General features: G+C 40.4%; 1 protein-coding gene across 4 annotated transcripts in view; it reads right to left on the minus strand.

Moving 5' to 3' along the window:
- Window positions 1-27146, minus strand: part of gria4b (glutamate receptor, ionotropic, AMPA 4b) — a 155354-nt gene that overhangs the window by 7875 nt on the left and 120333 nt on the right. For 2 of the 4 annotated variants that reach the window (XR_266961.3, XM_003453710.5), the window contains exons 11-14: window positions 23613-23986; window positions 7550-7748; window positions 5001-5248; window positions 190-304 (exon numbers count right to left, since the gene is read on the minus strand). Coding sequence is in view for 2 of the 4 variants with exons in the window: in XM_003453710.5 (XP_003453758.1) it covers window positions 190-304; window positions 5001-5248; window positions 7550-7748; window positions 23613-23986 (936 nt within the window). In the remaining 2 variants the exon portion in view is untranslated. The remainder of the gene's footprint in view (window positions 1-189; window positions 305-5000; window positions 5249-7549; window positions 7749-23612; window positions 23987-27146) is intronic. The other 2 variants (XR_001225179.3, XM_003453711.5) reach the window with 1 other exon arrangement.

Consider the following 27146-nt stretch of genomic DNA (forward strand, 5'->3'; position numbering starts at 1 on the left):
ATAAACAGTACGGCAAATATTTCTGCTTCCACAGTACTCGCTCTCCTCTCTAGATTAGAAGTCGCAGTTTCCAAATCTTCTGCGTAAATGAGATCGACCCGGCAGATGCTCCTGTTACCAACAAAAACACATCTCTCTCTTTTTTTACCCACATCAAGGTCACATGGGCATAGCGTCATAGCGGCTAACCTTCTCGCCACCGCCTCCGCTGCCACACTCTCCTTTGTCGTACCACCACTTGTTTTTCAATTTGTCCAACAGGCCTTGTTCATTGAGTTTTAACACTGCCAGGTTTACTGCACTTCTTGAAAACGATAAAACATATTTGGTGAGAGGGGGTGAGTATGCTGTCCAATTTGGGAGGGAAGGAAGAGAGGGGGGGAGAGGAAAGGGAGGAGTAGCAGTAAGAGAGGGACAAGGGTGGAAAAGTGCATTAATCCCATTCGAGAACCCAAACACACCCTGAGTCAAAATCTCTCTCCCTCAATGTGAAATGACATCAATGAATAAGCTCCTTATGTTACAATAATGTAGTCCATTTGTTTTTAGCCAAGCCATTGAAATTAATTAGCGTGAGCTAGCAAGCTAGAGCTCATAAAACCTCTAGATGTCTAAGATTACACTTTAATCAGATATTCATGTTTCCCAGAGAATAATTTGGTACTCATGTGAGTATTGGCCCCACGTTTACCTTTACCACCATAATCTAGAAAAAAAGTTCAATTAGCAATTCCCAGACAACTCTTTGTTGTAGCATTAGCATTAGCATACCCTAGCCAGCTAGAGCTAAAAAAAATATTTTTTTTTGAAAAACTTTCTATAAAGTTTAATATTTATCTTTTTTAATATTGCAAACAGATGCCACATGTGAGTAAAAGTTCCCGTATAATACAAATCTAAAAGGGTACAAGATGATTAAATATATAAATGAGAAAGAAAGAAAATATGTCTAGAACACAAGTCGTGGGCTACATTAGCGACATGCTGCTAAGCAAAATATTCAACCAATCATGCTCTGAAATTTCAGACTGGAGCTGTGTCCCAAAACGTTGGCTGCATCCTCCACAGGCCGCATTTGAAGGCCGATTACGTCACAGCCAGGCAACGAAGGCTGTCCCAATTCGTCAACTCCTTCAAATGCGTCCGACAAATGCGTCCTTCATTTCCCTGAATTTGAAGGATGGGTCGGGTGTGTCCTTCATGGCCCACCATATCCCAGAATTCATAGCGCGGCCCAGCCAATTTCAGTTTCCAACAATGGCGGCCGCTACTAAGTTTTAAAATTACTCTTATCAATCTTTCTGGGGCATAAAATAAACTTTTAACATATTTTCAGGCGAGAAAGTAGCTGTGTAAACTTCAAATATCTGCTTGGTTTATCAAGACATCGCATATTTGCAAAAATGCGCCGACATTTTCGGAGACGTCTGTTACCCACCCACTCGATAGCAAGCCGGGGGGTTCAATGGTCACTCAAGCCGGCGAGAGCAGCGGACTCCCGGCTTCATCGTTTACAGACCCCCGCTGTCTTTCGCTACTCAGGTTAAACATGACATATAAGTCACTTGGACAACTTAAAAATGTAATTGTTTGGCTTTTTTCGGTGTTTTATTTGTTCCGGAGCAAATTCGTTTGGCTGAGATCAAAGTTATTAGATTAAATAAAACTTTATTAATCCATTGGGTGGGTTCCTCCGGGATTTTCACACAGCTGAATAAACGTCAAACAGAAAACTGATTAAACAGAAGTGTGAGACGGTCGAGAATTTACGGCAGTGTCCTGTTATATTTTAGATAGCAAGGAACAGACGGCCGAGCTTATTAAACTCCACCGACACAGCGGTGACGCAAATCTGAAGGCTAGACCGTCCCATTTCACAGCCTCGCACTTCCGGCCTTCTCGGTCTTCGAAGGACCCGGCCCATGTAGACCGCGAAGGCCGGGTCCTCCGAAGGATGCAGCCTACGTTTTGGGACACAGCTTATATATAATTAATGTAATTGTTTTATTCTGCCTTTTAGACTGCTAGATTATAAATGCTATTTGAAGAAAGCTTGTGTCTATCACTGAAGGAATTTTTTTTTTACCAAGTTGTGTATCTCAAAATTTTTAACATTAAGCTAGTAAATTGAAATTGTGACCAGCTCAATAAGATTAATTTAGAGATTAGTTAGTATGTGATTTAATTATTATTATTATTGTTATTAGCTCTGCATGGCAGTGTCAGAAACAAGTTTCCATAATTACCACAACTACCTGGAGAACATTTCAGACAACTTATTTCTTCAGCATAACCCAGTCACCTTGAGCTACAGAAAAACTATAAATGTCTTTGTTTGAAAATAGTTTTTTAATTTTAACATGAATTTCTCTAGTGCTGCTAACTGAGACCACTTGTTTAAAGCAGTTGTGTCCAGCCTGTGAGTAAGTGAGTAAGCTAATCCAGATCTGATTAGTGTGATAAATGAAATAATGAATTTAAAGACATTCAAAAATTATTCAGATAAATGGGATTTACATTAACCGGATTTGCAATCTCAGATTAATGGTATAAAATCTTTTCCTTTGTTTTAAACAGGCATAATACCTTGGATTAATTTTAATCAGACATGGTGACTGAAATGTACATACGGCAGATAATCCTTTTGCACACTGTTACTTAATACAAAAATGAAAAAATATATAAAACTAGTAATCACTGGTACAAAAGTGTGCTACATTTTGGCACTTAAATTGTTGGCCATCAACACTCCCAGCAAAATAAAAAATAAATATCTGGCATCAGTTACCTCTAGACCTACAAATAATTTAGACCTGATTTACACATGCATATAGTATAAGGTATGGCTGCCAATTCAAAGCTCACAGGATTGCTGAGCATTAAGCTGCTCTGGAAAATCATGATTGGCATGAAAAAAATGTCCATGAAAAGCTTTCTTTAAATAAGTGCATGTAGCAATTTCATGGCTTCTTTTTAAGGCTGCTATAGTGATATCTGATGACAGTGCAGCAAAAATGGGAAGGAGAGAGATTTGCTCCAGCATGCATTTTGATCCTTTTAATTTATTTGTAATATTTCGAGAAAAAAAATCAAAATAGAAGCAGTCAGAAACATAAAGCAACAGAGCTCATATTCCAGTTCGGAGCCATATGAAATTACAGCCTTGACCAGCAATGTTGCCAGCTCTTGATGTTGCTGGTGTGTTTCCTCGCTGATATCCGGAAAAGTGACTGACAGAAGATGATAATCCTCAAAACAACAAAACAGAGGCCTGGGAGGGAGGACTACCCTGATCTGTTAGGCACTCTTCCTGGTCAAAGCAGTGGCTGAAAACTGGCACCAGCCTGGCTGCAAACAAATGATGGAAACCCTATTTTAGGTTTTGTGACCAGAGGAATTTACAGAAAACAACTACGGGGACAAAAGATATTTTAGATGATCAAAGGCAGAGCTTTTAAAAATTCAATTTCTGCATTTACGTGTGGACAAGGTCACCTTTTTCATATCAGACTGGGTGCTGTGCCACTGTTTGGAGGCTTTCGATTGGCCAAAATTTCTCTATAGTTAGGGTTATATTGCCATCTGTTGGCATGCCCTTGACATTAATCTTTTTTGTCAAATCCAAATGGAAAAAAAGTCCAGTTTTCAGTAATATCCATATATATGCGGACATAGCCTTAAACTGTGTTGACGAAAAAGCCCCAGAGCAGGCGGTCTCGAGTTCAAATCGCTAACAGGGCGCAAAGCTTTGTTTGATATTCTTACTGTTCTCTCTCAGTTCTGCTCTAATAGGTAAGAGGACAATATTAAACAGTTACTGAATGCAAACAATAGCTTGCTAGAAAGTCAAATCTTGCATATAAACCAAACATGAAGCAAATTTTTTCTGCTGCATGAATATACGAGATAAACTAATTCCAAATTACCAAATTATCCTGAGTGAATAGAAGTTAAACTATTTTAATTTAGGTTTAAGATACACCTTACAAAAAAACAAAAAGAAGACCCCCCCCCAAACATCAGCTGGATTTTACCCACAGGACACACGACATGAATTAAGAATAAGTAGAAAGATCTAAAAATGTGAGGGAGGTGAGGTATATAAGAATTATAAAAACTTTAACAATATTGGAGTCTATGTATACGAATTGGCAAAAATTCTAAGTCTTTTTTGGGTTCAAACAACAGTTATCTATCATTAATAATTGATAGCAAAGCTCTAAAACGGGTTATTTCAGTACAGTTGCTTAAAGTGCTCTCCCTGGTTTTCAAATATGTGTTCTTATACCTCCACAGGAATAAATTAAAGTGAACGCAATTTCATTCACACCCCTGTGCAGTTTTGCCTTTAGTATATTTATCCTTTCCCCTCCGTGAGACCTTGCTGGAGGGCTTTGATCGATGAGTGTGTGGATTGAAATTGCAACTCCCCACTGTAATGCCACTGTATTCTGTGGCAGGTCTGTAAATTCCACTATGAGCGGGAGGCTGTGACAGAGTCTGGCAGAGTTACCCAGGGCTGAGCTTTCAAATGGCTCCCAAAGCACTATTTCAGTCACTTAGTTGAAAATAAAGAACCAGTCAACCGTGAAGGAACACTGAAGTAGCATTAGCTAAATATCTCAGAGCAATTACATTTTGTATATAAAATGCAGATTATCTTCTAAATGAGACATTTTCAGATGAGAGCTTCCAGAGCATGCCATTCCAACATGTCTTTGCCCAAACAGCAAGCACAAGCACAAACATTTACCTGTTGTGGAGAGCTGTAAAGACAAAAAAGGTGAATAAAAACCACCCACAATGAAGCCCCACATGCATGCAACAAACACAGATGTCACTAAGCGGCTACTTGTGCCCCTCAAACAAACACATAAAATGCCCCACCCACCAACACTAAGCAGTATGTGGAGGCAGATAGAGATAGAAAAGGCGGCACACCAGGGAAGGTGGAATACTATAACAACACGTAGAACATATTGTTACACTATTCCACCCACCTTAACTGTGAACCCTTGGGTGTGGCTACTCCATAGCCCTTGGAGTCCAAGTTGCCCCCGACTTTCATTGTGTCGCAGGGCTTGCGCTGCTCTGTGTACTCATTCATAGTGGACTCCAACAGGAAGGCGTATTTTCCTTTGGACTTGCGGACCCGCGCCACACCCTCGGCCGTGGTCTTGGTGAAGACTGTGGGCTCAGCCGACTTCATGTATCCCCACATCTTCTCATAGACAGCAATTTTGGACCGCTGTGGGGTTTTGAGGGGTTTGGAGGTTCAAAGGTAGATGATGTGTGAGTGATAGAGAAAGCATGTCCACATATAATACAAAATAGAGAAAACATGGAGCATCAGTTAAAAAATGTACATTTTGTTTAATAGTTTTGAAACATTTTACTGCAAAAAAGTCAAATAACAATACCGGCAGTTGTACAGACCGATGGTTCCCAACCCTTTTCAACTGGTATACTCTAAAGCCCTGTGAGATGGAACCAGCCACCAACACTTCTCATGTTCAAGCGTGTTCATATAAACTCATTTTAAACTGAATTCTTGACTACTTTCAGTGGCAGTTTAGCCTTGTTATCATCTTTCCCAGCCCCCAGTGTCTTTGGTACTCTTTGGTCTCCTGTTGGGTCTGAAGTCTTTACTATAAATAAATAAGATGGTTCAAAGCAATCCTGCCTGAATACCACACTCACAGATAAAGAAACAGTAGTTCCAGCTATACCAACAACAAATAATTAGGTGCCGTTAATCCCATGATCTACGTCTCTGAGGGGAGTACGATTTTAAAATGAAATATTATTACTCTTTATGCAAAATTCTAACTGTTAAAAAACTTTTAGCTAAATAATTTTAACTGCTAGCCACACTCTTATCTAATGATTTACAGTTTTAGTACAGCGTGATAAACAGTAGCTGTTTATCACGCTGCCCATTTCATTTCTTTAATCATATTCTTAAGAACAAACAGAACTGTTAGCTAACATTTATAACTGCTTCTAGTGAACATGATCACTGATGATCAATGATGATGATGATGATGATCTATTGTTTATATTTTCGCAAACTGTTCTCAAAGCTAGGTAATAATTAGCTAACATAATTAGCTAACACATTTCCAACTCTTTACTCTCATTTCTAAGTAAAAATTTTAGCTGCATTTATTATGCTTATATTTTTGTCTACATACGTTATTAAAACCCAAACTAATAGCCACCATTTAAATTTATTTAATATTTACTATTTATAATTTACCTTGTTATTTTATCTGTTTATCTAGTATGTCTAGTAAACCATTTCAACTGCTAGCCATACTTTTAGCTAGCTATTTCAACTTACAATAATAATAATGATAATAATAATAATAATAATATAAAAATAATTTCCAGCTTTTATTTAGGTGCCCATTTTAAAAATGTTTTTGTGACTTTTTTGTTTATCTACAATGGTGGCTAACAAACACTACAAATTTCAGTTAATGTTCTACTCGTTTAGCTTTTAGTTTGCTATTTCAACTGTTAATCAAAACTTTTATCAACAGTCTAATTGGTAACTATACTATCCAGCTCTTTAGTTATAATTTTAACCAGCTAATTTAACTAGGTCTTTAATTTTCTTTGCAATCTAACTGAAATTCTCACTGCACCTTTATTTAATAATTTATTAGACAATACATATTTATATTTTAGTTTACCATTTCAAATATTAATCTAATATAGTTATGGGTGTGAATTTTTTTATTTTTTTTTTACAGAATTTTAGCTATAAATTTCAAGTGCAAGCCACATAGTCAATTATTTACAATTTTCAGACACAATTCTAGTTTATTTCATCCGTTCATCCAAAATTGGAAAACTAAAAAAACTTGTTTACCTTCAGCCAACATTTTGAGCTGCTCGTTGAGCAGCTGAAAGGCAGCTAATACTTTTAAATGCTGTCATACTTTTTTTCATTTATGAAAACTTAATTTTAAATTTCTTTATTTTATTTCCAATTTCAGTCTTATTTCTAATGCTTTAACCAACTTATGGGGTGGCTGCAGATCAGGAGGTAGAGCAGGTCATCTACTAATCGGAAGGTTGGTGGTTCCCTGGCTCCCCCTAGTCTGCATGGGCAAGATATTAAACCCAATTTGCTCTCCATTGCATCCATTGGAGTGTGAATGTATGTGAATGGTAGTTAGTGAGCACTTAAAAGCATAGAAGCTTGTGTGAATGTGGCATGTTGTATAGAGCGCTTTGAGTACTCCGGGAGAGTAGAAAAGTCCATTTACTTTCAACTTTTCTACTCAAACCTGTTTGGGTCTACTCAGTCATTACATTAACTGTAATTTCAGTTTCCAAGCTTGTCTTCCTAGCAGAAATACCTCCTGGTTGGGAATCACTGGAGTAACATACCTTGACAAGGTATAATAGGGACTAGAAGAAAACAATATCATGAGGAGTCTTTGCTTTTGAGTGTGTGTGAGTGTCAAAGATTATAGGCCTTCACAGGTTCCCGTACCTGTCTGAAAGTAGGTCACTAACTCTGGTACCACCAACTCACCCTGAAGAACTCTTTGGTTGAGCCAGAGTCTAATGTGCCATAGGCAATGTCGGTCTGTTTGGCCAGATCCTCTGCACTCTCAATGGGAGAAACCATCCTCTCCACAGTGAGAAAGGCGGCCAGGTTGGCCGTGTAGGACGAGATGATGATGAGAGTGAAGAACCACCACACTCCTCCTACGATTCGTCCCGATAACGATCTTAAAGATAGAAAGGAGGGAGGGCGAAGAATAGCGCAGGAACAGATTGGATGGATTATGGCGAGGATGGGCAGGATGAAAATAAGAGGGAAGGAAAGTTGCAAGAAAGTAGAGCAGGAGAATGATAATTGGAGGTCAAATTAGGATAAAAAAAGGGAAAAGAGTGAGATAAAAAGACATAGAAGACAGTCAGTGGTATAACAATAGTGAAAGATTAGACAGAATGAGATATGAGTAAAGCATGGAAAGAACAATGCTAATGTAATACCACAAGGTGGAGCTCTGACAACACTCAAAGCTGCCAGAGCTTTATTTACCTCTCATTAATGCCTCACAAAAAATACAAAATAAAAAATCCCACATGCTTGTGTTGACCAGCTTTGATAAAGAAAAGGTACAGGCTACTTTTGTCCCTTCTTACCCAACCCCTCTTTTTTGTTTACTGGCAGGATGAGAAGAGCTGCAGGTCCCCCGGCCGGCATAGCGGCGGCAGCACTGTTCTTTTCCTGTTTTTTCACTCGGGGCAGACAGATAGCTCGCTGCTCAGGAGCAGCGGAAGGTCGTGAGGAGAATCTTAAACCATAAATGCTGCATTGAGGAGAACAAACAAGATCTCCCCTCGGTGCAAATCAAACAGCAGCGGATACAAAACCCTCAGGCCTCCGTGTCAGATGGAGAGAGAGAGATGGGGATATGAGGAAGGGAGGAGGAGACAGGCATCTGCAACAGTCAGTGTGTTCTTGGCTGGTATTTCACTGTGTCTTATTGCGATTTGGCTATATTCCATTGCTCCCAATACACAAAAGCCACAGTATACAAATAGATAGCATCCTTTCCCTCGACTGACTCCACATACTGTAGGCACCTAATGAGAAACCCTCTTCTAATGTTCCCTTATGGCCCGTTTGAAAGAAGCGTGACTATCAGCACTGCTAAGAAACCTTCTGAACAAACACTTTGCGCTTCTACTCGACGAGTTCTGCAGAGCCGTCACCCCGACCAAAGAATCACTGAGGAAACCTCCATTTTCTCAGTCTGCACGGATGAAAGTGCCTGTAGCAGCTAAGGCAGCTTCCAATTGAGAAGTGCTGCAGTGGAGCATGTCTCCTCCACACACACATACACACAGAGGAATCTTTGCCCATGAAATAGACTTATTGACGTATTAGCTCTGGATTTGAATACAAATGACTTCCGTCTCTTCCTCTCCTCTCTCCTTGGGAGTATATTTGAGCACGGAGTATTTAACTGTAAAATAACGCCTTAAAAGGTGGAGGGCGTGCATGAAGATGCATCGATGAGTCCTGTCCTCTCATGTCTATTGTCTCCTTTTATTTTCTTTCCCCAGGCGCTAAAATCCCTTCGTTCCCTGTGTCAGAGCCTCTCCATTTTCCCCGTCCTTGCTTTATTTATATAGAATCAGCAGTGGATTGTGGGAGAGTAATAATGGGAGCAGAGGAGAGTCTCTTTGCCATCCCTCCGACTGTCTGTGCTGTGTGTTTGCTGGCTGATACCGCTGACTTTGATCCACTGTGACACACTGCTGTGTCTTGATGGGCCTGCAGTAAACAGAGGGAGTGGGGGAGGGGGGTGAGAAAACCCCTGCGCTGGGAGTCTGGGTAATTTTCAGGTCACGTTAGCGCTTCCGGTGGTTTCTTTTTTGCTCTATTGTCCTTTAAGCGATGCTAGAACCCAGATTATATAGAAGCGTTTCAAAATAAGCACTCTCACCTTCCTGTCACCTCTAATAAGATGCGTGATGCAGTTCATGCACATGTGTTCATATCTACTCCATATTTTGATTTGTGGGCTCCACATAATTCATAGATCAAAATAATTCAGATTTATCATTAGCTGTGTAAAACATCAGTTGTAACTCCTCCTCTGTTATGATAACTGCCTTCTGATTGGTTCACCCTAGTAAACCACAAGTGGGCGGGCATATCCCCTTTCTCTGACATCATGCAGATTCAAGAGTTGAAAATCGTGCATTTGTTTTCATATGGATTTCTCTAACCTGGTTTTTCACTGCTTACCACACTATATGAACAGAATTACTGTGCGGCATCTCACAGGTGTATCAAAGCAGACACTAGCCATGCCTTAACAAAACCTTTCTGAAAGAATGAGTCCTTCTAAATAGATCAAGAAGTCGAGCGTGGTGCTGTAATAAATTGCTCCCCTCGTGACAGACCACGTAACATCATAGAGCAGGGTCTCGGAGTGCTGAAAAAAGTGTCTAAAAGTCACCAACAGTGCTCACTCACTAACTCCACCCTTCCAAATCTCCATTGGCATTAACATCAGCATAAATTCTGTGCACCGAGAGCTTCATGGCATGAATTTCCACATGTGAATTTCCAAATTTCTAGGTGGACACTAGGTGAAAAGTCACTACTAACCACTCTTTTTCTTGCGTGCATTGTTTTTGTATTAGTTAATACTAATTCATTTATTTGTAGCAGCCTTATTTAGATGGCATTTATTGCAGCACATCCTAGTTTCCGATATAAACCGAAATATCATCTGTTTGTAGTATTTGTCAACAACTAACCTCAGTAATTTACTCCAGCAGCTGAGCAATGTTGATGTTAAACACCACACAAACAATATTAAATAGTGCTGCTGTTTGGGACCATTTCCTGCAGTGGATTAATATTAAATTTGGTGCCCTGAGTGTTTACAGTAACAGGACAGTGTGCGTGAGAAAATGAACTGTAATGTCCGTGTTTATCATCATAATGAAGGAACCTAGTGCGATGGTGTGGCTCATTGATTTGTTTTTAATAGTTATTGGACACCAGCGCCTGCTTTACTCGGTTGGTTGAGCGTCCCAGTCCAATTTATAATGGTTTACAGACCTTTGCACCATCTGCATGTGAATTAGTTTGTGTATACAGGAGCTTCTGTACATACAAGGCAAATAAAAAGCCAGAAAAGTGAAACCTTGTCAAATTAACTTCCTCAAGAATTGAGATTAATGAAAAAGGCCATAAGCGTTATACTGTTTGCAGTTAGTCAAAGAAGAGCGTGTTCATTACAAGGGGAAGTTTGCAAAGAAGGAAAAGCGCTTGAAAAACCTTGGAGAGAACTTGACTGTAATGATGTATGAGTTCAGTGGAGGAAACAAGAAAGCTAGATGAGGGAAGTATTAGAAAAAGAAAGCGGAGACAAAAAAGAAATTGGCTCCGATGTTGAAGCAAAGAGTGTCCGGCAAGCCATGGATATAAAGAATACTAAAAGAGAACAATCTCAACAATTTTAGATTAAGTTTTAGTTTTTACAATTTACGTAATGAATCTTCATATTAATGAACAAGTAAAATCTCACATCAAGGTACAAATTTACCCCTCTTTCATATTCACCCCAAAAATCAAGTACTGTGTGTTTTTCTCAATCCCACTGACTGTAATTTCAAATAATCTAAATCTCATGAAGCATGCGAATGCTTCAAGACATCAAGAATACATCTGATGAAATCCTGTGGTTGTAAAAAGAAGAAGAAGAAGGTGACTTGAGTTTAAATATTTTAGACACTGTAGCTTCAAAGGGCCGGTGGAACAAGCAGCATATAGAATAAACTGTACTGAATCTGTCACTCCGCGTGGAACAACTTTCATTTTCTCAATCTGAAGCCACAGAATGAGACGTTTGAAGGGGGAAATGAGATCGTGGCGCTTAAGTAAAAACATTCAAAGATAATAAAAGCAACATGAAAGCAAAGCAAATCTCTTATCAGGATTAGATATGGTACGTTCTCTGTTAGTATCACTGACCATCTGATGCATTCCCCACTTTGCTCTTTTACCTCCTTTGATGTGGGGAAAAATAAGATGAAAAACTTCTGTCAGATTTGATGTGTGATTTGAGGATTTCTGCAGCATGTGTGGTTAAGAGGAAGAAACAGAAGAGGAGGTGAAGTAAAAGCTGTGGAGAGATGGGGACAGTTGTGACCTTGAGCAAAGCCTAAATAAATGGGGAGGTGCTAGGTTGCTCTCAGGGTGACACCTGGAGGTGAGATCATGGTACTTGACTTATTCGTAGCAGACAAATTGTCACTCTCGAGCTCTGTCTCTGCTCCCATGTTCTGTCCTCGGCTAAATCTCTAATATAATTTTGCAAAATAACATCTCGTCACTAATTAATGCCAGGTCATATTAACTGTACTGCAGAGGCTCACAGCCCTATAGCTCATCGTTTGCAGGTGACTAACGCACTGAAGGCTATGCTCCTAACTAATACAGGCCTGAAATGCTCCAAAAATACATCTGGGCTAGCTGTGGCTCAGGGGATAGAGAGGGTCATGTAGTAGCTACTGGATCGATCCCCAGCTCCTCTAGTCTGCATGTCAAAGTGACCTCGGGTAAGATATTCAACACCAAACGATGCCCACGATGCATGCATCACAGTACGCAACAACAGCTGCGGTGGGGTTTCTATCTCTACAAGTAGCTAGAAATGAACCACTACTGCTACTTGAATGTAACATGTAGTTAGATATCTAGGAAGGAGCATGTCAGGTTACGGCTTAAGTTACAGCACAGGGTTCTTAAGGTTAGTGGTTACACCTGCAGTGTAGTAGAGCTCATACTTTAGCCTCTGGGAACTGTGGGAATATCTCAAGGCTTCCAGTATAACCAGGATATCGAACTATCTGGGTTTAGGCTATACCAATCATTGTTTATGAATGTTAATTATTTTTAAAAACCTAAATTGTCATAAGAGCCAGTGAAATTCAGTGAAAACAACTGTTCTTTTGCTCTCCAAATGGACCTTTTATGCGAACAAAGCCTGCTCAGATAGGCTACAAATCGACTTCAGATGAAACCAGTAGATCTCTCTTACAGACACCTTCTTAATATTCAGGTACAGGACTCTGTTTCTAGACACTAACAATTAATTAACACTGATAACATAAGCATAACACTTCCAACACATTTTTGTAATTAAAAGCCTCCCTGAGAGTGGGTATGATGTTTGAACCACTCCAAGCCAACTGCTAGACTTAAAAATATAAATTATTTATACTAGTGTGAAGTGAAAAACAGAGCACATCATTACACGCACACGCACACACACAGTATTTTAATCCAGAATAAGGCTATAAAATGCTTTACTACTCAGTTTCAGCACTGTTATATTTGAGCACTTTCTTACTACAAGCCTCATTTACCCACACATTCACACAAGCTCTGATGGATGCATCAGGGGTTCACTATAACCCCCAAGGAAACTTCAACATGCAGTTTGGAAGAGCCAGGTATGAAGCCACTGAACAGTAGGCTTAGTAGATGATTAGCAGATGACCCACTCTACCTAACTGAGCCACAGCTAGTCTAAATGTGAAAGATATTTGAAGAAATATGACCAAAACAAGCAGCTGCAGATAATTAGCAGATAAAACCAGATGTAAAATGTCAGAATAGAAATAAAAAGATTCAAAACAGTTGAACTCCTCACTAAAATATAAAATGAAATATATAAAAATAACAAAAATTTGTAGGAAACCTAACAAACTGTTTACATTAACTAAACTATCACGTAGTACAGATAACAAAGGGCCCATGTTTTAATTGTAAAAAGCCTCCATGATCCTCGGGCATGTCTGATCTGCTCACATTAAGATGGTGATGTGCTGCTACACGTAACCCAGACATTATAAACCTCCAGCATTATCTCCTGGGGAAATATAATCTGTGGGATTTTAAATACCCGACACTGGATCGCTCTGTGATGTTAACCTTGAAGAAAGCCTGGTCATATCGCAGGTGGATGTTTTCTGTTTGTCATTTTTATATGCCATATATGAAATCTTACACCTGCCTAGGTGTAAAAAGAATACATATATTGTGGTTTATAGCACTCATAGTTGTGGGGCGATCGTGGTTCAAGAGTTGGGAATTCGCCTTGTAATCGGAAGGTTACCGGTTCGAGCCCCGGCTCGGACAGTCTCGGTCGTTGTGTCCTTGGGCAAGACACTTCACCCGTTGCCTACTGGTGGTGGTCAGAGGGCCCGGTGGCGCCAGTGTCCGGCAGCCTCGCCTCTGTCAGTGTGCCCCAGGGTGGCTGTGGCTACAACGTAGCTTGCTATCACCAGTGTGTGAATGTGTGTGTGAATGGGTGAATGACTGGATGTGTAAAGCGCTTTGGGGTCCTTAGGGACTAGAAAGCGCTATATAAATACAGGCCATTTACCATTTATAGACTCTATGGATATTAGGAGCTATTAAATAATTTGAATTCTGCTTATAAAACCTTCTTAAATCGCTGTCTTTTCTCAAATATTTGCTTTTGTCCTGAGAAACTGTGTTTTTTTAAATTTCATAAGGCTTTTAAAATTTATTGAACTTCAACCATCTGAAGAGGATTAAAATTCCACTTAAAATTAAAATATTAGTACCAGTAAGATCATGAGGAAAAAAAATTGAAGCATTTGGTGAAAAAATGATCTTAAAAGGGAACCATCAAGCTCCAAATCTGTATCCAAAGTTCAAAATATACTTTAATTGTGCGGGGGTTAGCATCGTTGACTCACACCTAACCTCATCAGTTTGATTGGTGATTATTAAACTGGCTACAGGTGTGGCTATCTGTGTCTATGTAAAGTGTGTGACCAATCTAGGTGCACTTCCAGTCTGAAACAGGCTGCTTTAGCTCACCTCCCTTTAAAGCCACAGTCTCTTTAATGGAAAACAGTGGGTGGAGACCACAATACGATTACAATTATTGAGATTGTGTGAAATGAACTTGCAGTCTTGCTGCCTTTGCAATGGCTGCTTTAAACTGGACAGGTTTTTACCAAAATATCAAAGCAGGAAACATTAATACCACTTTACCTTGAAGCTAAAGATGACGACTACACAGATGCACATGCAGCCTCCAGCATAGCCCAAAATTGGCTAAATTAGTCCAACAAATCAACCTCATGTGAAGACGGATAAGCACTGCTGACAGGAGCAATAAGCAATGCAGCAAAACAGCACTGTGTTAGCTAGATAACAAAGCTAATTGGTATTGAACTAATAGAATAATGAAAGTCTTGGAAATAGACCACTTGAAAGTCAGATTTTTCCCCTTTTTCAAACGCAGCTTCTGCTTCTGGCCTAAATTCACAACTCAAATTAAAAGTTGCGCCTCATCTGTAGCCATCAGGAAATCTGCCATCAGTATGCACGCAGTCTGAGCTAATCAGGACTAATCAAGCCAATCACAGCATTCTCATTAGCTCGCCGGTGATTCAGCAACGATGACTCAGCAGAAGAGATAGAGATAATCCATCTGAAGCAATGAGACAGAAGTGACTGCAAACACCTGGAACAATTACACCGGAGATGCAGACGGCTGCCTGGATGTTTATATTGACATTTTATGAGTTTCGATGTGACATCCTGCATTCTCAAGAGGAAGCACCAAAATAACTCCAGTTCTATCCAAGTGGGATTTGTAGTCAATTAAAAACACTATCATGTCGCCATTTCGTTTAAGCTCCCTTCTTCTCCTGTTTCCACGGAGACATTACCATCGGAGACCAGGATATTAATCACTGAATTAATTATTATGGGCTGCCTCGAGGGAGCAGAAGGGGGTATTAACCCTTATTAAGAGAGGAAGAGCGAGAAAGAGGAAGACATTCAGTGCCATTTCAACTTCTGCCTTTCGTGGAGGAGCTGCGCCATGAATCAAACTGTCGACACTAACAGTAGGTGTATTACATCCAAGAGTCACAGCTATAAATACCACATGTAAGGTAAAAGCCAAGACCACCATGCTGGATGGACACATACAAGTCAGGGGCTTTGGGTGTAGTCATTGATCTGTTAGTCATTCAAGCGTAAAATAAAAGGCACCTAACTCAAGGGGTGAACCACAGTTGTGACTACACATAACAGACAATTTGGCAAGGCACTATCTTTAAGCACTTTGTCTACAGCCTGTGGCAAAAAACCACATATTTTGTTCCCATTTGTTTAGCTGAATCTATAAAAAATGTAAAAAGTAAAAGTTTGAATGGCATAAAATAATATTATTGCAGCATCAAATTGATTCCCAAATAGCTATGAGCAGAAAATCTGGCATATCTCAGCACTGTGTGCTGTGTGTCCTTTAAAAAAAATTGAGGAAACTGGACAAGTGGAGGAAGAAGAAATCAGATGAACAGTATGTGAAAGTCTTTAAGAAGTAGCTCAAACAGCCACCTCCTCCAGTTCCTCTGGTGGGAAACCACTGAGTTCCCAGCACCTGACCTCGTAGGTGCCCAGAAGGTATCTTGGTGTGTTGTCCAAACCCCCTGAACAGGCAGCTCTACTCTGAATCCCTCCCAGCCTCTTTTTCTCCTTCTCCTTTTATGTCATCTTTACCTCTTAAGGAAAGTAAAAAAAAACAACCAAAAAACAGTCAGAACTTTGTAAATTGTTAAACATGGGGATGCTTCCCTGACATGTTATCTAGCAACCAACATCCATGTATTACATATAATTGGTTTGAAAGGTTGTGGTAAGACGACTTGGAGAAATTATGGCTCCTAAATCGGCACATTACTTTGTGATAACCATTAGTCTGAGTGCTTTTAGCAAGTCTTGCTACTAATTGAGTGGACGTTTTAACTTTAATATAGGGATTTATTAGTAAGTATCCATCAGTTTTTGTCAATTAATTAAGCAAAATTACATTTTGTAGGTTTCCTGTTCTTTCTCAGTGGGTTTTATTAGTTGATGGCTATTTGTGCTGGTAAAATGTCCAACTTTAAACGAGAAATAAACATGCTGAGAGCCTAATGCAAAGAATAGTTTTGGTCTCTGCTTTGCATTAGATGTGAATGTGGTATTTTTTGTAGGGTGTTTTTTTATTAGCCAAGAATATATGTAAATATATACACACATATATATGTATATATATATATATATATATATATGAGTTATTAATGTTTCTTCACAAGAAGTCTGTGTCCTAAGTGAAATTCTAGCCTGTGATGTGCCCAGTCTGTCTGTGGAAACATGACATTCGGCGGTGCCCTCATTGTTTTGGCACACTAAACAAAACAAAGGACTACACTACACACTAACTACACACTAACTACACAAGGCAACACACCTAACTACCCACTCCAAACATGCTAAATGTCATGATTCTCTCACATCTCAAAACTTGCTATCGCTCACTCGTTCTTTCGCCGCGTCACTCCCAAAGCTTTCCCCTCTTCCTAAATAACCAAATGCCACGTGCTAGCATATTTTTTGATTGGTCGACATTTTACATTTTTTCCACCAACAAGAATGTCACGTTTTTATTCTTGTTTTTTGGGAGTTTTTTTTTCTTCGCATAGTTTTTCTTGTTGCTATGTCATCCTAAATTGGTCATGTGATTTGGACACACCGGTGCATCCGTTGACCCCAAATGGTTAAAATCAGTCTATATAGATGTCTACAACACAAGGCACAAAATTATATTACACGAACAAGTACGTGATATCATGATGGCATACATCCATCTTTTATATACAGTCTGTTGTTTAGCTCATTTATTTGCTTAACAAATAGGCTAATATAGTAATTTGGGACATTACTTGAGCTAATTAAGCCTTATGAATGTGAACAATGTCACAGATGGGTTCACCAGGTTCAAATGACCCATTTATGGCAATTGCATTCATTTGTATGTGTGAAAATCATTTTGCAGTGGGGGGCCCAGTATCTGTCTCCCGTGCTGCTTGTATTGCTTTGGACAGAGCTGTGGGGTTTTCTCTAATGAAAACCGACACAATGTGACCCTCAGTCAATCAACGCGGATGTGACCAAAATTAACCTTTGCAAAACTTGCTCTGAACCGGCTACCCCAAACAGTTTGAAGCAACAAACACTGCGGATTAGGTCTACAGCTTATGGGGTTCTTATGTAATCTGTCTGCGGTGAATTAACGTTTAGACTCTGCATGCAGACTGGGTTTCCACCGCTCGGCCGGCTCCTGACTGCGCGGCCCTCACTCTAAATTCATCCCACTTTCACCTTTGGCCTTGTCACTTCCTGTATGCCATATAATATCTTCTGTGTGAGGGGATTTGCATGTCAGGAAAGGCTCCCGGGCTTTGGGATTCTGCGCTGATGGACTGGGAGAGGCCCCCGTGGGACTGGCAGTGACAGGTGGAAATGCAACGAGAACACAGAGGGTTGAAATGTAGACTTTTCATTCTGATGTCAACATTGTTATGCAGCTCTAAAGTCCTTATCTGCAGTATGCAGGCGGAGATGTGGCAGACTGGAGTGGCTATGGCGGTGAGTGTGGGGTGGTCTGCACACATGTGAACAAAGCAATCGTACTCTTTAAATGAATGTGCTTAATCAGAGTCACAGGCCCACTATAGCCTCCTCTATAGGTTGCTTACGTGACTGGGCCGGGCTATAATGTACCTCAGGATCCTCCATCTTGTGTTCTCCTCTGCTGTGGGGGAGGCTGAAAGATACAGGCTGGTTTGGTCCTCCTTTCATCTCCTAAAATCTTACTAACTCTATTAAACTATAAGATCCATAAGGGCTTAAAACAGATAAAAGAAGTGTTAACTGAAGGACTTAGAATAACTATAGGAGCAGTAGCTTAAAATAACCAATCTGCTGGAACTTTAAGCATGACAAAGCCTTTCAAACTGCAAAGAAAGGCTTTACAGAAAATGAGAAACCACTAAGAATTACAGGCCTTGGCAGCGTATAAGCTTAAGAATGCCAGGGTGTGCTGACAGAGAGGAAGCCTGATCTTTGATTGGGGAAAAAACAAAGATCTCCAGTTCTCCACCCTTCCAAAGTACGCCATGTATACTGGACACCAATCGGCTGGTAGAAAGCCTCAGGGAGGCTGGGTTTCGGGGGTCTCGTAATTTGGACAAAGGGAAGAGAAGACACAGACACGTAATGAAACACGCAGGCTATCGGACAGCTGCTTCAAAAACAGAAACGCGGTCGCTAATGTAACCGGAGCTCAAATACACAAACACAAGTGCAAAGTCACAACTGTCAGCGCTTGACAGACACCAAGACAGCCTAATTCCCGTAGAAGCAGACAACACAGCGTATGCGAGTCAGGCAGTGAAGAACAATAAGGCTGGGGAAGAGAGAGAGACGGAGGAAATCAATACTCGCTGAGACTTTCTCTGTCCCACACAAACACACCACATATACACAAACAAAGACACACAAACAAGCAAGAGTGATTTCACTGTGCACGCACAGCATGAGCAGCACATACTACATACAGTGCAATTAACACAGTTCATCCTTAACCCCTCTATATTATTCTTACCAACTATATCACCATGCAAACTACCTCCGATATACAGGATATTCTGTGCAGTTACTTACATAATGCAAATACGCTACAGTTATTTAATGGGGTACGACTTATTGTGAGCGGCAGATGAAAACCTCAAAATTATAACTTTTTAGAAACCACAGAAAAAGTTTACCTTTAAAGAAAATAGTTCATTATTTTGGGAAGTTTGCTTTTCTTTTTTTTGTCAGCTCGAGAGACGCGTGTCAACCTGACATCTTGTGAGTTAAGTAAGCAGCTTACCTTCTTTTTCTCCTAACAAAACGACTGGAAACAAATGGAACAATTAACATTGTCTGAGGCATAATGGCCAAATAAATGGATGCCAACATAATTTACTTAAGCCAATCTAATTGTTTTCCAAATCTTGCTAATTAAAATATATACCGTTTTTAGCCAAGCTAGTGGTGCAGCTCTGTGAATGGAAGTGCAGCATTTTTGATGTACAATGAAATCCATCAACATGTGTTGGCCTGGACAGATTATAAATTAAGAGGCCCCTGAGGCACTCATCCCATAGAGGACCAGAATACCCAGACTGAAAGAGACCCAAAAAAAGATGTTCACTTTTTTCATCATTTTGTGCTTCTTTTCTTTGTGTGTTTAATTTGAGTCATATTGCAAATTCTTGTCATTTTTGCTCCTTGTGTCCATTATTTTGCTCTAAATTTTGGTCTCTTTTGTATTTCTTTGTTGCCATTTTTCATTTCCATCTCCACTTCTTTTCATTTCACTTTGTGTGTTTTTCCGGGATATGAATAGTGTTTCTGGGATAAGATCAGAAGCCCCTGGGCTCGTGCCCAGCAGGCACATTAATCTGTCTATAACTATTGGATAAAATTTTGTGCAGACTTTCATATATCCAAAGTCATAAGAGAGCCAAGGACGTGATCTCCAGTCGAGACTGAAATCTCTTCCACTAGTTTCAGGAACTTTTATTGGTGTTTCTGAGAAAGTGAATACTGCTCTCCACTGTTATAGTTTTCCTAAGAAAAAACTTGTGTTATCTAAACTTTGTTCATATTAATAAACTCACCGCAACACTCTTTGGATTTTGTTTTTTTCTTCGTATACAGTGGGGGAAATAATTATATGACATATTATTGTAGTAGTTCCATTTTAACAGAGAGACACAGACTATAAAACAAAACCCCAACACCTGTTAATTCCTGTGGAGCAGCCCAGTCACAGGAATTAATATTAATTTTGTTATTAATCTGAAGGCAGTGAGGACCACAGTCACTAATAAGTCATAAGCAGCTGCCCCTGCTCAAGAAGGCACACAAACAAGTTAGAATCCAACTGATTCAGAGATGGTCTAGTGAAAGTACTGTGGTCAGATGAAACCAAACTCAAGCTCTTTGGTATCAACTTGAGTTGCCATGATTGGAGGAAGAGAAATGCTGAGTATGACCCAAAGAACACCATCCCCACAGTCATGCACAGAGGTGGAGACATTTAGCTTTGGGGCTGTTTTTCTATTAATAGTAAAGGACAACTTCAGTTGTTGTGATTTGGCACTGTATAAATAAAACTGAACTGAATTGGACGGGGTGATGCATTGTAAAATCTTGGACAATAATCTCCTTTTCTCAGCCATAACACTGAAGATGACCTAAAAACCTAAAACCTAGCACCAAGGCAATAAATGAGTGTCTAAAGAAGAAGTGGCCTAGCTATTCTCCAGACCTCAATCCAACAGAAAATCTGTGGAGAGAGCTGAAACTTCGAGTTGCCAAGCAGCAGCCAAGAAACCGTAAGGATTTAGAAAGCTTCCGTAAAAGAGGACTAGGCCATAAATCCCTCCTGAAATGTGTGCAAACCTGGTGACCAACTACACGAAACATCTTACCGCCAACAAAAGTTTCTCCATGAAAAGTCTTTTTTCTGGAGTTTTGTTTGAAATTGTCTCTCTCCAGTTAAATGAAACTACCATAAAAATTCAGCAGAGGATCAAATAATTATTTGCCCCTTTGTAGCTATAACCTCTGAAGTCTAACAGTTTCTGCGGCAGCGTCTCTGTTAGGCTGCTCATCGAGGCATCTGCAACAAATCCATCATTCAGAAATTTGCTAGTCATGCTATTATGTTTGTTCCTCCCTCTGGGCCTTATAGGAAACTGTCTTTTAAAGGCTGCAAAAACAGACACACCGTTTCCCCAAATACTACCGTCCTGTGTGAGGCAGACAGCCTACTCTGTCCCTGCTCTGTATATTTATCACATTTGTTTGTGTAGTTGCGCATGTCAGATGGTTTCAGACTTTTTTCTCTTACTTCTGGGCATTTATATGTTTTCAATCAAATGTCTTAAAAACTTAAATTTAGTCTAGACATCTATCACTCCCTCAGGATGAACTGTAATAAGTTGTCTGAACTACTTTTGCCCAATATTTTGGTTTATGACCAAAAGCCAGTGAAACTAATGATATTCCCCATAAGCTGCACACGCTCACAGAGCTGCTGGCCCAACAGACTCTTGTTCTTGTTTAAACCTTATACAAACAAAGACATAAACACAATTGCTATTGTTTATGCCGCTGGGCACAGTGACTGTGTGCCGTTTCTTTAAGTACTTAGTGGACAGACAAACTGCTTTTCATCAAGACAGAGTTACAAGCCCCACAAAGAGCATTAATTCCTGAGCTTTATAGATGTTGGTAGGTGTTAATTTGAACTCCGAGACTGGAAGTTAACAGTGGTTTACACTCACCAGCAACTTCATTAGGTATATCTGTTTAACTGCTCGTTATCATAAATATATAATCAGCCAATCACATGGCAGCAAAATTGAGCATCTAAGCTTGACATGGTCAGGACAATCTGACGTTCAAACTGCACATCAGAATGGGGAAGAAAAGTGATTTCATTGACTTTGAACGTGGCTGGTCTGAGTATTTCAGGAACTGCTGATCTGGGGTTTTTCCCACACAACCATTTCTAGGGTTTAATGAGAACGGTCAGAAAAAGAGAAAATATTCAAGAATGGTAGTTCTCCAGCCAAAAACGTCTTGTTGATGTAAGGACTCAACAGTAACTCAAATAATCACTCGTTACAATAAAGGAACGCAGGAAAGAATCTCTGAATGCACAGCACATTAAAACTGGAAGCAGATGGACTACAGCAGCAGAAGATCACAGCTGCGATCTAAGAACAAGAAACTGAGGCTAGAATTTGCACTTAGTTTCAGATGCTACCGAACACAACATCATGTTCATTTGGTGAATTACCGTTCTAGTTAGAGTAAAATAGACAATAAAACCAGGTATATTTTATATTTTGGCATAAACAACATGAAAGCACATATCCCTCCTGCCTAGTTCGGGCTTCTGGTGGTGTAATGGTGCGGGCGATATATTCTTGGCTCACTTTGGGGCCCTCAGTACCAACTGAGCATTGTTTAAACACCACAGCCTACCTGAGTATTGTTGTTGACCATGCCTACCCCTTTATGACCAAAGTGTAGCATTCTTCTGATGGCTGTTTCCAGCAAAATAATGTGCCATTCCACAAAACTCCAATCATGTCAAACTGGTTTCTTGAACATGTCAGTGAATTCATTGTACTCAAACGGCCTCCACAGTCAACAGAGCTCAATCCACTAAGGCACCTTTGGGATTCTCATTATGTGTTGTAGAGCTGAAAAATCTGCAGTATCTTTGTGATGCTACCATGTCAACATCGACCAAAATATTTGGGGAATGCTTCCGGCACCTTGCTGAATCTGTACTACGAAGACTTAAAGCAGCTCTGAAGGCAAACTGGGATCCAGGGTGTGCCTAATAAAATGGGCAGTGAGTGTGTATCAAGAAAAGGAGGCAAAAATAAATTCTTCCCAAAAGGTTGAACTATTTCTTTAAGATCATTTTTATGTTCCTTGGTAACACAAAACAACATAATTTAATCATTTGTGCTAGCAAACTGTCTGGACTTGTTTTTTAAAAGTATTAAATGATGAGGTTTTCATATCCATGACAGAAATATATACATAGTACAGAAGTAAATAAAGACTTTATTAAAAAAAAAAAGACTCGTGCCAACCATCATTTCCAAATCATGTTCCATCCTGTGTAATACACACGCCCACACTTTTAAAATGAGCTACATTTGAAAAAGACTGACTGCTGTTCTTCAGCGGCAGCGATGTGTTAAACGTGATTAAAAACATGAGGCCCGAACAACATATTAATGTGTTCTTTTTTCCCCCTTCGTCTACACTGTCACAGACTACTGCTCGTCACGGCAGGGTGTCGAGACTCGTTCGGTTTTCATTTGCGTCAATCAAACATGTTTGAATTAATGATGACGGTCTTAACTGGATTGACAGGCGAGGGATTTAAGTACGCGACGCTCACACAGAATCATCTGTACAGTATGATCATCCACGCTCACACAGACCCAATCCAATCTGACGTGAAGGCGCATTGTGATTATAATTGGCCTAGAGGTCGTGCAATGTGCCTGTATCCTGAGTAAAAAAAAAAAATTAACACTGTACTGTAGAGTTCGGAGCAAACAAAATACTTGTAAAACTTGACGAGATGCTGTCTTACCTGGGGGAGATGTCACAGCCCTGCTGCATGAAGGCGCCCAGGGAGAACCAGAGGGAGTTGAAGATGCCAAACTCATTGGGGGGCTGGTCGCTTGGCGGACCGTCGGTGCCCTCTTCGGGCTCCTCGGTGTGCCATTCGTACGGGCTGAAGCGGCTGACCAGGAAGAGCACCACGCTCACGCCGATATAGGCAAACACGATGCACATCCAGATCTCGTAGGCCAACGGGTCCAGGAAGGAGAACACCCCTGGTTTCGATTTTTGGGGCTTTTTGATCATGATGGAAATGCCCAGCGACATGAAGGGCTTGGAGAAATCAATCACCTCCTCCCGGACCAACGTGATAGTCAAAGGGGCCACAGCGATTTCCGCTTTCTGTAGGAGGCGAGATAAAGCGGGATTTGATTAGCCTCCCTGAACCCAAATGATGACAGATAAACAAATGCAAATGATGGATCATCTCTCTGAGCCCGGCCATGCAACAATCAAACACCACTTCGTCACAGATGCATCCCAAAGGGCAATAGCTAGCCAACCCTCAGACAACAAAAAACAGTTTCTTCTTCTTCCTCAGATGGTGTCATTCTTATTCATGACATTGTTCACGTAATGAATTTCTCCCTTGGCTGAACAAATCTCTGAGCGATCAAGTTGAGATGGCAGCCGAACACATCTCAGAGTGATCAAGTTAAGACAGAGAGAGAAGGGAAAGAAATTGAAAAAGAAATTCTGAAATCCTCTCTAATGCTCAAAGGCTTAGCTCAAACTCCAGGGGAATGAGTAGGGAGGATAAAATAATATGTCAGAGAAATATGCTTACAGCACAGCAAGGCAAAAAAAAAAGGGAAACGGCCACCTCGGAGGTCTGCAGCTGTGGAAAAAGTGCACACCGACTTGCTGAAAATCCACAAACCAGATTACAGTTAGTGACTTAGCAACACTTGTGACCTTGTCTGCCCAGCAGGGAAGCAAAGGGCTTAATATCAGCAAGAATTTAAAGTTCTATTACGACCATCGCGCACTTAAGGAGGTAGGAAAGGAGAAAAGAGGGAGGGCGGAAAGAAAATGAAAGAGATTTAAGTTCTTTCATCCTCAGCAAAATGCACTAAGATGACAGCCTCAGGGCATTTAGTGTGCACTAAAATACAAGGCGGGTTAAAAGGAGGCAGGGGCTTTTGTGGTAGAACGGATCTTTTCTGGAAGAGCAGGGGGAGAAATGAATGGCCTCTAACCAGGGCCTTAGAGGGAAGAAGTGCTGACACTTGCCATGTCCTCAGAAGTCACATGATCACAGTAGAATAAGCTGCCGCAAACACGTGATAGCTACAAAAAAAGCTACAAAAAACCCAGTTTGTTTAGAAATCTGTCAGAAAACGGTCTCGCGTCCAGCTTCATTTATGACTTCACTAAAAACTTTACTAATGAGTTCTGTGAACTTAGTTGTTAGCTCAAATGCTACTGAATACATCACCATGTTCATTTGGTGGATTATGGTTCTAGTTAAGAGTAAAGCAAACAATAAAACCGGTTATATTATAGGGCGTGGCTACTTTTTGATTAAGTTGTAGAAAAAATCTTTTCACAGAGTCAATTGATCAGAAGCAGCATCTTGTTGTGTACCTGAGGTAAAATAGTATTTTACCATTTCCATATCAGTACTGGTGTGTGTTTTGAGCTACGAGCGCAGTTGTTGCCAAATGCAGTGGCTCTGATTGGTCAGACCCATTTATTCTCATGGGAAATATCTGAAAAATCCAACTTGATCTGAAAAAAATAAAAGCCACCAATTCATTCAGCGAAATTACACAATCAGTGTGAATGGCTGCATTAAGAATCGGTGAGTCTAAAAAAATTTACTGAATGCACAAAATATTTGCATGAATTTTACACGTCCAGTGTGTAAAGTCCTTAAGACATATACAAGTAACAGTGAGGCATTAAGGTCTAAAGGTCAGCCACTTCAGGGGGACAAGCAACTTCCTTCTGCTCACAGGTATAACAACCAGGAACAAAAGAGTTAAAGGCAAAAGATTCATAGGAGTGAAAAGAAGGAACACAGTGTTTGCTGACAAGTTGGTTATTTAGGGTCCGTCCATCCAGTTTTCTCCCACTTATCCTTTTCAGGGTTGCAGGTGTGCTGGACACCATCCCGGCTGTCACAGGGTGAGGAATGGGGTAGGACAGGGACAACACAAAGAGACAGAAACAACCAATCGGAGCGCTCTGCAGGTCACGAAAAACCGCTCCTGTAGGAAAAGCTTCTGCAAAGGCAAAATTCTGCATGAAAAGGACATATAGAGCATTTTATGATTTAAGGAATCTATTTAACCCACCATAAACAGGTCTGTTATTTATCTAGGGTGGGCAGAAAAGAAGCTTTTACAAATAATTTCTCTGTTCCCTGTTTAAAATCACCAGTTAGCCTAACATGCATGTCTTTGGACTGTGGGAGAAAGCCAGAGTACCTGGAGTGAACCCACACAGGCACAGGGAGAAGATGTAAATTCCACATCACTGTGCCACCAAGGTATAAGCTTCCTGATTTAAACCTCCTGGTTAGTACGGGGCTTTCTGTGGGGAGGTTGCACATTAACCCTTTGCTTGGATGGGTTCTCTCTAGCTACTCTGGGTTTCTCACACATGTATCTCTGTACTTGTTAGGTGAATTGGTTACTCTAAGCTGGCCACAGGTTTGGTTGTGAGTGTGTGTTGTTGTGTGTCTCTCTGTGTTGGCCCAGCAAAGGACTGGCAACCTCTCCGCGGTGTATCATCGCCTCTCAAGCCATGTGGGAGAAGCTCCAGCCTCCTTTGCAACCCTGAACTGGATAAGCGGTTAAGTAAATGAATGGACGGATAGTTAACAATGGCTGGTGGACAGAAAAGGAAGTCTTGGCCTGGATATCTGTTATCCACTATTCCAGATGTCCTAGCTACAACAGAAGCCCTGAAATGTTGGCCAGCAGACCAGCGATAGGTTTCCAGATTGCTTTGTGAATGACGAGTCCTCAGTGTGCTCGATTCTCAGCCAGCTTTGCTCCTCACTTATGACAGCTGGTTCAAAAAAAAATACAAGATGCTTCAAATTCTTCAGTCGAAGCCTCAAAATGCGAACATATGCATGAATGACATCACATTGGCTGAAATTGTTTGTTGTAGCCCCCACTGCAACAACTTTGACCTTAAAGTCATACTGCGATGCTAAAAATGCAGCTTTTAGCTCTGGTTATGTTTCCACTGACGTAGTACACGAACACAATTTCTGTTGTGGGATTAAAAGGGTCCAAATGGCTCAAAATTATGTGATGCCAGCTGTACTTGGTCAAAGCAGCACGTCGGCACTTAAATCTTCCTGTTAAGTGATTTACATTAAAGTAATTTCGCTCAGCATGTCTTCCCATCAAAGCAATTCTACCGGGCAGGCTGTGTTTCTGCTCTCAGTTAGTTAAAGAGATGAAAATAGCAGAGAACAGAGCTGCACTTTTTGTTCCTGCGCTTTTGACCAACCTGGTTAGTCTTTACACCAAAAGTGCACTGT

Source organism: Oreochromis niloticus, linkage group LG10 (genome assembly GCF_001858045.2).
Source record: "Oreochromis niloticus isolate F11D_XX linkage group LG10, O_niloticus_UMD_NMBU, whole genome shotgun sequence".
Lineage (NCBI taxonomy): Eukaryota > Metazoa > Chordata > Actinopteri > Cichliformes > Cichlidae > Oreochromis > Oreochromis niloticus.